This window comes from Oenanthe melanoleuca, chromosome 25 (genome assembly GCF_029582105.1).
Source record: "Oenanthe melanoleuca isolate GR-GAL-2019-014 chromosome 25, OMel1.0, whole genome shotgun sequence".
Taxonomy (NCBI): Eukaryota; Metazoa; Chordata; class Aves; order Passeriformes; family Muscicapidae; genus Oenanthe; species Oenanthe melanoleuca.
In genome coordinates, this window is record NC_079358.1 from 2576448 (window position 1) to 2588441 (window position 11994).

Genomic DNA, 11994 nt, shown 5'->3' on the forward strand with positions numbered 1-11994 from the left:
GTGACATTTTGGGGACAGTCTGTGACAGCCGTACCGTGGCGGTGGCGGCGCCGTCCTGCTGCTGCCCGTCGCGGAACCAGGCGATGCTGGCGGCCGGCTTGGCGCTGCGCGCGCGGCACGTCAGGTTGTACGGGGTCCCCGCCCGCAGCAGGATCTCGGGGGCGCCGTCGATCGTGGGGTCCTCGGGGGGGACTGCGCGGGGGACACGGGGAACACGGGGGACACGGGTGAGGGCAGGTCCCCGAAAAACTGGGGGAAATTCGGGGTTGGTTTAGGGGCGGGTTTGGGGTGGGAAATCGGGATTTTTTTTGGCTCGGTTTGGGTAAAGCCCCGCTGGTGGTTTGGGGGTTCAGGGAGGGGGACGTTGGGGACAGTGTGGGACACTGGGGACATTGGGGACACTGGGGACGTGGGGACAGTCCCTCACTGAGCATGGTGACATTGGGGACAATGGGGACATCAGTGACATTGAGGACACAGGGCCAGCCCTCACTGAGCATGGTGACATTGGGGACACTGGGGACACCGGGACACGGTGACATTGGGTACACTGCAGACACGGGGCCAGGGACCAGCCCTCACTGAGCACAGTGACATTGGGGACACGGTGACACTGGGGACATGGTGACATTGGGGACACGCTGACATTGGGGACATTGGGGACACAGGGACATGGGGCCAGCCCTCACTGAGCACGGTGACATTGGGGACACTGGGACACAGGGACAGTCCCTCACTGAGCATGGTGACATTGGGGACACAGCGACATTGGGGACATGGGGACACAGGGACACAGTGACATTGGGGACACTGGGGACACGGGGCTGGCCCTCACTGAGCATGGTGACATTGGGGACACAGTAATACTGGGGACACAGGGGACACGGGAACATGGGGCCAGCCCTCACTGAGCACGGTGACATTGGGGACACTGGGACACGGCGACATTGGGTACACTGGGACACGGGGCCAGGGACCAGCCCTCACTGAGCACGGTGACATTGGGGACATTGGGGACATTGGGGACACAGGGACATGGGGCCAGCCCTCACTGAGCATGGTGACATTGGGGACACTGGGACACAGGGACAGTCCCTCACTGAGCACGGTGACATTGGGGACACAGGGACATTGGGGACACGAGGCCAGCCCTCACTGAGCACAGTGACATTGGGGACATTGGGGACACAGGGACACGGGCCAGCCCTCACTGAGCACGGTGACATTGGGGACACAGTGACACTGGGACACAGGGCCAGCCCTCACTGAGCACGGTGACACTGGGGACACGGTGACATTGGGGACACAGGGACATGGGGACAGTCCCTCACTGAGCACGGTGACATTGGGGATATTGGGGACACGGTGACACTGGGGACACAGTGACATTGGGGACACTGGGGACACAGGGCCAGCCTCACTGAGCACGGTGACATTGGGTATATTGGGGACACGGTGACATTGGGGACACAGTGACATTGGGGACGTGGGGACACGGTGACACAGGGACACGGTGACATTGGGGACACGGTGACACAGGGCCAGCCCTCACTGAGCACGGTGACATTGGGGATATTGGGGACACGGTGACATTGGGGACACGGGGACAGGGCCAGCCCTCACTGAGCACGGTGACATTGGGGATATTGGGGACACGGTGACACAGGGACACAGTGACATTGGGGACACGGTGACACAGGGACACAGCGACATTGGGGACATGGGGACATGGTGACACAGGGACACAGTGACACTGGGGACACGGTGACACAGGGCCAGCCCTCACTGAGCACGGTGAGCCGGGCGCGGCGCGAGCGCAGCGCGGCCTCGGTGGCCTGGCACTCGTAGGCGGCGTCATCGGAGAGCTCGGCGCGGCTGATCTCCAGGTTGTGCTGGCCCGCCTCGGCCGCGCCCACGATGCGGTACCGGGGCCAGGCTGGGGACACAACGGGGTCACAGGGGGTCACCCCAGACACCCCAAACCCACAGGGACATCCCAATCCCATAGAGACACCCCAATCCCACCATGCCCACGATGCGGTACCGGGGCCAGGCTGGGGGACACAACGGGGTCACCCCAAAACACCCCAAACCCACAGGGACACCCCCAATCCCACTGTGGCCACCATGCGGTACCGGGGCCAGGCTGGGGACAGAACGGGGTCACAGGGGGTCACCCCAAACCCACAGAGACACCCCAAACACCCCAAACCCACCGTGCCCACGATGCGGTACCGGGGCCAGGCTGGGGACAGAACGGGGTCACAGGGGGTCACCCCAAACACCCCAAAATCCCCAATCCCACAGAGATTCCACACTAATCCCACTGTGGCCACCATGCGGTATCGGGGCCAGGCTGGGGGAAATTATGGGGTCACCCTAAAAACCCCAAACACCCCAAACCCATAGAGACGCCCCAAACCCACAGGGACACCCCACACACCCCAATCCCACCGCGCCCACAATGTGGTACCGGGGCCAGGCTGGGGGAAATAATGGGGTCACGGGGGGTCACCCCAAAAACCCCAAATCCACAGGGACACCCCAAACACCCCCAATCCCATAGAGACACCCCAATCCCACAGGGACACCCCAAACACCCCAATCCCACTGTGCCCACGATGCGGTACTGGGGCCAGGCTGGGGACAGGAATGGGGTCACACGGGGTCACCCCAACCCCACAGAGACACCCCAATCCCATAGAGACACCCCAATCCCACCATGTCCACTATGTAGTACCTGGGCCAGGCTGGGGACAGAACGGGGTCACCCAAAAAAACCCCAAACTCACAGAGACACCCCAAACACCCCCAATCCCATAGAGACACCCCAATCCCACCGTGCCCACGATGCGGTACCTGGGCCAGGCTGGGGACAGGAACAGGGTCACCCCAATCCCACAAGGACACCCCAAACACCCCCAATCCCACAGGGTCACCCCAATCCCACGCCCAGACTGTGGGGACAGCGTCACACGGGTGTCACCCCCAGAGCCACACCCTGCCCCACCCCTAAAGCCACCCCTGTCCCGGGGGTGCCACCCCTGTCCCACATGATGCCACCCCCAAAGCCACCCCCATCCCCTGGGTGTCACCCCCGTCCCATAGGTGCCACCTCGTCCCCCGGGCACCGTTGAGGTCCTGCCCCATGGGTGCCACCCCAAAGCCACCCCAAGGCCACCCCCATCCCCTGCGTGCCACCCCCGCCCCATGGGTGTCACCGCCATCCCCTGGGTGCCACCCCAAAGCCACCCCCGTCCCCTGGGTGTCCCCCCCGCCCCATGGGTGTCACTCCCATCCCCTGGGTGCCACCCCAAAGCCACCTCTGTCCCCTGGGTGTCCCCCCCGCCCCATGGGTGTCACCCCCATCCCCTGGGTGTCCCCCCCGCCCCATGGGTGCCACCCCCATCCCCTGGGTGCCACCCCAAAGCCACCCCAAGGCCATCCCCATCCCCTGGGTGCCACCCCAAGGCCATCCCCATCCCCTGGGTGCCACCCCCGCACCATGGGTGTCACCCCTGCCCCGCACCTTTGAGGCCCTGTCTCCTGGGTGTCACCCCTGCCCCACAGGTGCCCCCCCATCCCCTGGGTGCCACCCCCGCCCCACGGGTGCCACCCCAAAGCCACCGCTGTCCCCTGGGTGCCCCCGCCCCGCACCTTTGAGGCCCTGCCCCATGCCCAGCGCCAGCCCGTCCTTGGTCCATTGCACGATGCCGGAGTAGTTGAGCACCACGCAGGACAGGACGATTCTCTGCCCGGCCACCACCGTCTGGTCCTCGGGCTCCTCGGCGAACCTCGGCTGTCCCGCTGCGGCCGCGGCAGCGCCGTCACCGCCCGGCCCCGCGGCCCCGCGGCCCCGCAGCGCCCGGACCCACCGCCCGGCCCCGCACCGCCCGGCCCAGCCCCGCACCGCCCGGCCCAGCCCCGCGGCCCCGCACCGCCCGGCCCAGCCCCGCACCGCCCCACCGCCCGGCCCCGCACTGCCCCGCACCGCCCCACCGCCCGGCCCGCCACGGCTGCGGGGCCCCGGACCGACCGGGACCGGCTGGGATCAACTGGGACCGACCGGGACAAGCTGGGACTGACTGGGACCGACCGGGACCGGCTGGGACCGACCGGGACCAACTGGGACCAACTGGGACCGGCTGGGATCAACAGGGATTGACTGGGACCGACTGGGACAAGCTGGGACCGACCGGGACAAGCTGGGACTGACTGGGATCAACTGGGACCGACCGGGACCGCCTGGGACCAGCTGGGACCGGCTGGGATCAACTGGGATCGACCGGGACCAGCTGGGACCGACCGGGACAAGCTGGGACTGACTGGGATCAACTGGGACCGACCGGGACCGCCTGGGACCAGCTGGGACCGGCTGGGATCAACTGGGACTGATCGAGACCGGCTGGGACCAACTGGGATCGGCTGGGATCAACTGGGACCAATTTGGATTGACTGGGACCGACCAGGACCAACCGGGACCGACCGGGACTGACCAGGACCGGCTGGGCCTGACTGGGATCAACTGGGACCAACCGGGACCAACTGGGACCGGCTGGGACCGGCTGGGATCAACTGGGACCGATTTGGACTGACTGGGACCGACCAGGACCAACCGGGACTGACCAGGACCGGCTGGGACTGACTGGGATCAACTGGGACCAACCGGGACCAACTGGGACCGGCTGGGACCGACCAAGATCACCTGGGATCCTTCTGGGATCGCCCTGAGATTTTTACCTCAAGATTCCCGGTGTCCCCAGTCCTGGTCCTGCTTTGGTCCCAGTGATCCTGATCCCAGTGTGCTGATCCCAGTCCGATCCCAGTTTCCCCAGTCCCGGTCTCGGTTCAATCCCAGTGTCCCAGTCCCAGTGTCCCCAGTCCTGGTCCTGGTTAGATCCTGGTGTTCCCAATCCCGGTGTCCCCGGTCCCGGTTCTATCCCAGTGTCTCCAATCCTGGTTCAATCCCGCTCTCCCCAGTCCCAGTGTCCCCGCTCCCAGTCCCGGTTCGATCCCGTGTCCCCGTTACGGTTCCCGGTTCGATCCCGAGTCCCCAATCCCGGTGTCCCGGTTCTATCCCAGTGTCCCCAATCCCGGTGTCCCGGTCCCGGTTCGATCCCGTGTCCCCGTTCCCGGTGTCCCGGTCCCGGTTCGATCCCGTGTCCCCGTTCCCGGTGTCCCGGTCTCGGTTCGATCCCGTATCCCCGTTCCCGGTGTCACGCGCAGCGGGAATCGAGCGGGACGCGCCGGGGACGGGAGTGGGGGAGGGTTGGGGACGGGGCCGCGCCCTGGGGCCGCTTCTCCCGGTCAAATCCCGGGATTTTTATCCGGGATTGGCGCGGAACCGGCACGGAACCGGCACGGGATTGTCACGGAACCGGCACGGGATTGTCACGGAGCTCGGGGTCCCCCGTCCCGCCGCTCTCCCCCTCAATCCCGGGAAATCCATCCCGGCCGCCTCCTGCTTTCGATCCCGAAAATAAAACCCCCGGCGGGTCCCAAAATCCTTCCCAAAAAATCCGAGTGTGCGTGTGCGAGCTTCTCTTCCTGATATCCCAGGATCCTCGGGATAAAACACCCCCAAATTTTTGGGATGGGACACCCCAGAATCCCCGGGATCCCTGCGATAAAACATCCCCAAATTTTTGGGATGGGACACCCCAAAATCCCCGGGATCCCTGGGATAAAACATCCCCAAATCCATGGGATGTGGAATCCTGGAATCCCCGGGATAAAACACCCTCAAATTTTTGGGATTGGACGCCCCAGGATCCTCAGGATCCCCGGGATAAAACACCCCCAAATTTTTGGGATACGACATCCCAGGATCCTCAGGATCCCTGGGATAGGACACCCCCAAATCCCCAGTAATCCCTGGGATAAAACACCCCCAATTTTTTGGGATGGGACACCCCAGGATCCTCGGGATAAAACATCCCCAAATTTTTGGGATGGGACACCCCAGGATCCTCAGGATCCCCGGGATAAAACATCCCCACATTTTTGGGATGGGACACCCCAAAATCCCCGGGATCCCTGGGATAAAACATCCCCAAATCCATGGGATGGGGAATCCTGGAATCCTCGGGATAAAACATCCCCAAATTTTTGGGATTGGACACCCCAGAATCCTCAGGATCCCTGGGATAGGACACCCCCAAATCCCCAGTAATCCCTGGGATAAAACACCCCCAAATTTTTGGGATGGGACACCCCAAAATCCCCGGAATCCCTGCGATAAAACATCCCCAAATTTTTGATGGGACACCCCAGGATCCTCAGGATCCCTGGGATAAAACATCCCCAAATTTTTGGGATGGGACACCCCAGGATCCTCAGGATCCCTGGGATAGGACACCCCCAAATTTTTGGGATCGGACCCTCCAGGATCCCCGGGATCCCTCGGTCCCCTCCATCCCCGTGTCCCCCCCGCGGTTTTTGGGGACAGTCACCCCGGGGTGTCCCCAGCGCCACCCACGCGCGGGAGGGGGAGGGGAGATGCGGGAATTTTTGGGGGAAGATGAAGGAAGGAGCGGGGGATCGGGAAAAAGCTGGGAATGAAAGAAAAAAAAAAAGAAAAAAAAAAGAAGGGAAAAAAAAATTAAAAAAGAGATCAAAGAGAGGAAAAAAAGGCCGGGAGAGAGGGGGGAGGGGACAGCGGGGGGACCGAGATTTGGGGGAAATCCAGGGAAAAACGGGACAGGGATGGCACCGGAATTTGGGGGAAATCCAGGGAAAAATGGGACAGGGATGGCACCGGAATTTGGGGAAAATCCAGGGGAAAATGGGACAGGGATGGCACCGAAATTTGGGGGAAATCCAGAGGAAAATGGGACAGGGATGGCACCGGAATTTGGGGGAAATCCAGAGGAAAACGGGCCCAGCTCGGGACATTGTCTCAGTGTCCCCAGTGTCCCCCCCAGTGTTATATTTTATATTTTATATTTTATATTTTATTTTATTTTATTTTATTTTATTTTATTTTATTTTATTTTATTTTATTTTATTTTATTTTATTTTATTTTATTTTATTTTATTTTATTCTCCTTCCCCTTTCCCCCCCTTTTTTTTCCCTTTTTCCCCTCTTTTTTCCTTTTTCCCCCGTTTTTCAGGATTTTCCCCCTTTCCTCCTCTTTTTAATTTTTCCCCCCATTTTTTCCCCCTTTCCCCCCTTCTTTAAAATTTTCCCCCATTTTTCCCTTTTTTTCCTCTTTCCCCCTTTTTCCCACTTTTTATTCAATTTCTCCCCCTTTTTCCTCCTTTCCCCCATTTTTTCTATTTTCCCCCTTTCCCATTTTCCCCTTTTTTCTCCCTTTCCCCTCCTTTCCCCCCTTTTTTTTCCTGTTTTTCCCCCTTTTCTCCCCTTTCACTCCATATTTTTCCCCCGTATTTCCCCTTTTTCCCCCTCCTTATTTTCTCTCTCCCTCCTCTCCTTTCCTCCCCTCACTTTTCAAATTTAAATTTAAACCCTTTCTCCTCCCGAGTTCTTCGCTGCTATTTTTACAGAAAAGAAAAACAAAAATAAATAAATAAATAAAATTTTTTAAAAACCCAAAAACAGGCGAGGAGGGAGGAGAGTTCTAAAAAAAAAAAAAAAATTAAATAAATAAAAAATAAAAAAAGCTTTTCCCTGGGTTGGTTTTTTTTTGGTTTTTTTTTGGTTTTTTTTTTTTTGGGTTTTTTTTTTTTTTTTTTGGTTTTTTGTTTTTTTTTTTTTTTTCCCCTCCTCCTCTTTTCTGCGGGAAAGAAAAGAGGATTTGGATTTCTTGGAGCGGAAAGGAAAAGGCGGGAGGGGCCGGGGCTGCCCCCGAGGGGGATTTATGGGATCTGTGGGGTGGAGTTTTTGGGATGGGATGGGAATTTTGGGATGGGGATTTTTGGGATGGGATGGGATTTTTGGGATGGGATTTTTGGGATGGGATGGGAATTTTGGGATGGGATTTCTGGGATTTCTGAGATTTCTGGGATGGGATTTGTGGGATTTACGGGATTTTTGGGATGGGATGGGATGGAATCTTTGGGATGGGATTTATGGGATTTGTGGGATTTATGGGATGGGATGGGAAGGAGACCCCAGCAGTGCTGGGAATGTGGGGTCCCATCCTGACAGGGATCGATCCCATCCTTCCAAGGATTTGGGATCTCATCCTACAGGAATTTGGGGTCCCACCCTGATGGGGATTTGGGATTTTACCAGGGATGCAGGATCCCATTTCCCCAGCAATTCCAGCCCCATTTCCCCGGATTTTCACATCTATTTCCCCGGGAATTCCAGCCCCATTTTCCCAGGAATTTCAGCTCCGTTTTCCCGATAATTCCAGCCCTGTTTTCCTGGGAATTCCAGCCCTGTTTTCCTGGGAATTCCAGCTCCGTTTTCCCCGTAATTCCAGCTCCGTTTTCCCGGGAATTCCGCCTCCCATTTCACCAGCGATCAATCCCATTTTTCCACGGATCAATCCCATTTTACCAGGGATGAGGGATCCCATTTCCCAGCAATTCCAGCCCCATTTCCCAGGAATTTCACCCCCAATTCCTCGGGAATTCCAGCCCTGATTTCCCGGGAATCCCAGCTCAATTTCCCCAGGAATTCCATCCCCATTTTCCCAGGATTTCCATCCCCATTTTCCCAGGATTTCCATCCTCGTTGTCCCAGGATTTCCAGCCCCGTTTTCCCGGGAATTCAATCCCCGTTTTCCCGGGAATTCCATCCCCGTTTCCCGGGAATTCCACCCCCGTTTTCCCGGGAATTCCACCACCGTTTTCCCGGGATTTCCAGCCCCGTTTTCCCGGGAATTCCGCCTCCCAGCCCGCCGGGAATTCCAGACGAGATGAGTCCTGGCACATCCCCCCCCTCCCCCCCTTTTTCCTCCCGCCGCCAAAAACTATTTTGGGATTCAGGAATTTGGGACTTTCAGCTCCGGCCCGGCCGCGGCTCCGGGCGAGGGGAGGGGACACGAAGCCACCCCCGTGTCCCCAAAGGGTCCCCAAAACGAGAATTCCCGGCGCTCCTGAATTTTGGGATGCCCACATCACAGCCCCGCTTCCCAAAAACCCCAAATTCCCGGGATTTCAGCAGCTCCCGCTTTCTTCCCTTTCCCCCGACTCTGGAAAACCCGGAGGAGCTCCAGGGGATGGGGGAGATTTGGGATCACGGAATTCCAGGATTTTTTTTCCTTTTTCCACCTTTTATCCCTTTTTTTGTTCCCTTTCCCCCAATTTTTTTCCTTTCCCTCCTTTCCTTCTTTTTTCCCCCTTTTTCCCCATTTTCCCCATTTTTTTTTCCCTTTTCCCCCCTTTCTTTCCAGGACCCATCCCCGGAATTCCCGGGAATTTTGGGGATTTCCCAGCCGGGTGTCCCGATGTCATTTTTGTCCCTTTTTGTCACCTCCCCTCAAATCCAATCCCCGGCCCCGTTCGGCCACAACCTCCATCCCTAATCCCGCATTAATTAAAATTCCCAGCCCTTAATTCCTCGTTAATTGAATCCCGGGGGTGGGCGGGGAAGGGGCGATGGCCCCGGGGAGTGGTGGCCGTGTCCTTGTCCCTGTCCCCAATCCTGTCCCTGTCCCTGTCCCTGTCCCAAATTCTGTCCCTGTCCCTGTCCTTGTCCCCAGTTCTGTCCCTGTCCCCATTCCCATTGTGCCACCATCCTCAAAGGCCACTTGTCCCCTCCCAATGTCACTTTGTCCCCATCCCTCATCCCTGTCCCTGTCCCCAGTTCTGTCCCTCTCTGTCCCTGTCCCTGTCCCTGTCCCCAATTCCTGCCATGCCACCATCTTTGGTGTCCCTGAGTCCCCATCCCTGTCCTTCTCCCTGTCCCCAATCCTGTCCCCATCCCTGTCCCTGTCCCTGTCCCAATGTCACTTTGTCCCCATTCTTGTCCCTGTCACTGTCCCCAGTCCTGTCCCATTCCCTGTCCCTGTCCCCATCCCTGTGCCCTGTCCCTGTCCCTGTCCTCATCCTGGCCATCCCAGTGTCCCTTTGTCCCCATCCCTGTCCCCTCCTGTCCTTGTCCTTGTCCCTGTCCCTGTCCCTGTCCCTGTCCCGATGTCACTTTGTCCCTGTCCCCATCCCTGTCCCTGTCCCTTGTCCCTTGTCCCCTTGTCCCTGTCCCTGTCCCTGTCCCTGTCCCCATGCCCTGTCCCTGTCCCCGTCCCCATCCCGATGTCACTTTGTCCCCCCCCCAGTGACACTGAACTAAAACCAAGATCGGGGGCAGCACCTGAGCCCCAAAACCGCCTGAGGAGAGTCCAGGGGGTCCCACAGCCTTGGGGACACGGGTGACACTGGGTGACACTGGGTGACACAGGGGGTGACACTGGGGTGACACTGGGGGTGACACTGGGTGACACTGGGGTGACACTTGGGGTGACATTGGGGTGACACTGGGTGACACTGGGTGACACTGGGGGTGACACTGGGGTGACACTTGGGGTGACACTGGGGGTGACACTGGGGTGACACTGAGGTGACACTGGGGTGACACTGGGTGACACTGGGTGACACTGGGGTGACACTGAGGTGACATTGGGTGACACTGGAAGTGACACTGAGGTGACACTGGGACCCTCATGTGACACTGGTGACACTGGGGGTGACACTGGGGTGACACTAGGGGTGACACTGGGTGACACTGGGTAACTCTGTGTGACACTTGAGGTGACACTGGGGTGACACTGAGGTGACACTGAGGTGACACTGGGTGACACTGGGGTGACATTGGGGTGACACTGAGAGTGACACTCGAGGTGACACTGAGTGACACTGTGTGACACTGAGGTGACACTGGGTGACATTGGGGTGACCTTGGGGTGACACTGGGATGTCCCACGATGGTGACATCAGGATTTGGGGACACAGGGATGTCCCCACAATTAATTATCCCCATTAATTAACGACTCCCATTAAAACATTTCCCATTTTTGGCGGATTTTGGGGATTTTTTTTGGGTGAATTCAATTTTTTTTTTATTTTTTTGGAGGAGGATATTCAGGATTTTTGGGAGATTTTTTCGGGGTGATTTTCGGATTTTTTATCGAGAAATTCAGGATTTTTTGGGAGGATATTCAGGATTTTTGGAGGATTTTTTTGGTGGTTTCAGGATTTTTGGAGGGGAAATATTCGGGATTTTTTCGTTATTTTTTTGGGTAGTTTCGTGATTTTTTGGGGCCATTCCAGGATTTTTTGGGAGGGAATAATCACAATTTTTGGGTTTTTTTTTGGGGTGTTTTTGGGATTTTTTGGAGGTAGATATTCACGATTTTTGGGGTTTTTTGGGGGTGTTTTTGGGATTTTTTGGGGGCAGATATTCAGGATTTTTCTGGGATTTTTTGGGGAGAATATTCACGATTTTTTTGTTATTTTTTTAATGTAATTTCACCAATTTTTGGAGGCTCCTCCAGGATTTTTTGGGGGGAACATCCACGATTTTTTTTTTTTTTTGGCTGTTTTTGGGCTTTTTTTTGGGTAGTTTGAGAATTTTTTTGGGGGGGATATCCACGATTTTTTGGGGGAATTTTTTGGGGTTTTTTGTTGAGCAACTTCAGGACTTTTTTTGGCGATTTTGCGATTTTTTGGGGAGATTAATCACTTTTTTTTTTTTTTTTTTGAGATTTTTTGGGTGATTTTGGGATTTTTTTTGGGGAGGATATTCACGATTTTTTGAGGTTTTTTTTTGGTAGTTTCGGGTTTTTTTTGGGGATATTATTCACTATTTTTTGGGGGTTTTTTTTGGGGTGGTTTTGAGATTTTTTTGGGAGATTAATCACTATTTTTTTTTTTAGATTTTTTTGGGATAATTTTGGGATTTTTCTTGACAAACTTCAGAACTTTTTTCGGAGAAAATCCACATTTTTGTGAGGATTTTTTTGGGCTGTTTTGAGATTTTTTTTTGGCTGTTTCATGATATTTTTGGGAGAATATTCGCGATTTTTTCGTTATTTTTTTAATGTAATTTCACCAATTTTTGGGGGCTCCTCCAGGATTTTTTGGGGG

The 11994-nt window shown here is 56.5% G+C and overlaps 1 protein-coding gene across 1 annotated transcript in view; it reads right to left on the minus strand.

Moving 5' to 3' along the window:
- The window catches only part of KIRREL1 (kirre like nephrin family adhesion molecule 1), a 40088-nt gene that overhangs the window by 15811 nt on the left and 12283 nt on the right, over positions 1–11994 (minus strand). Inside the window, exons 2-4 of the mRNA XM_056510622.1 lie at positions 3658–3807; positions 1787–1936; positions 35–192 (exon numbers count right to left, since the gene is read on the minus strand). Of these exons, the coding sequence (XP_056366597.1) occupies positions 35–192; positions 1787–1936; positions 3658–3807 (458 nt within the window). The remainder of the gene's footprint in view (positions 1–34; positions 193–1786; positions 1937–3657; positions 3808–11994) is intronic.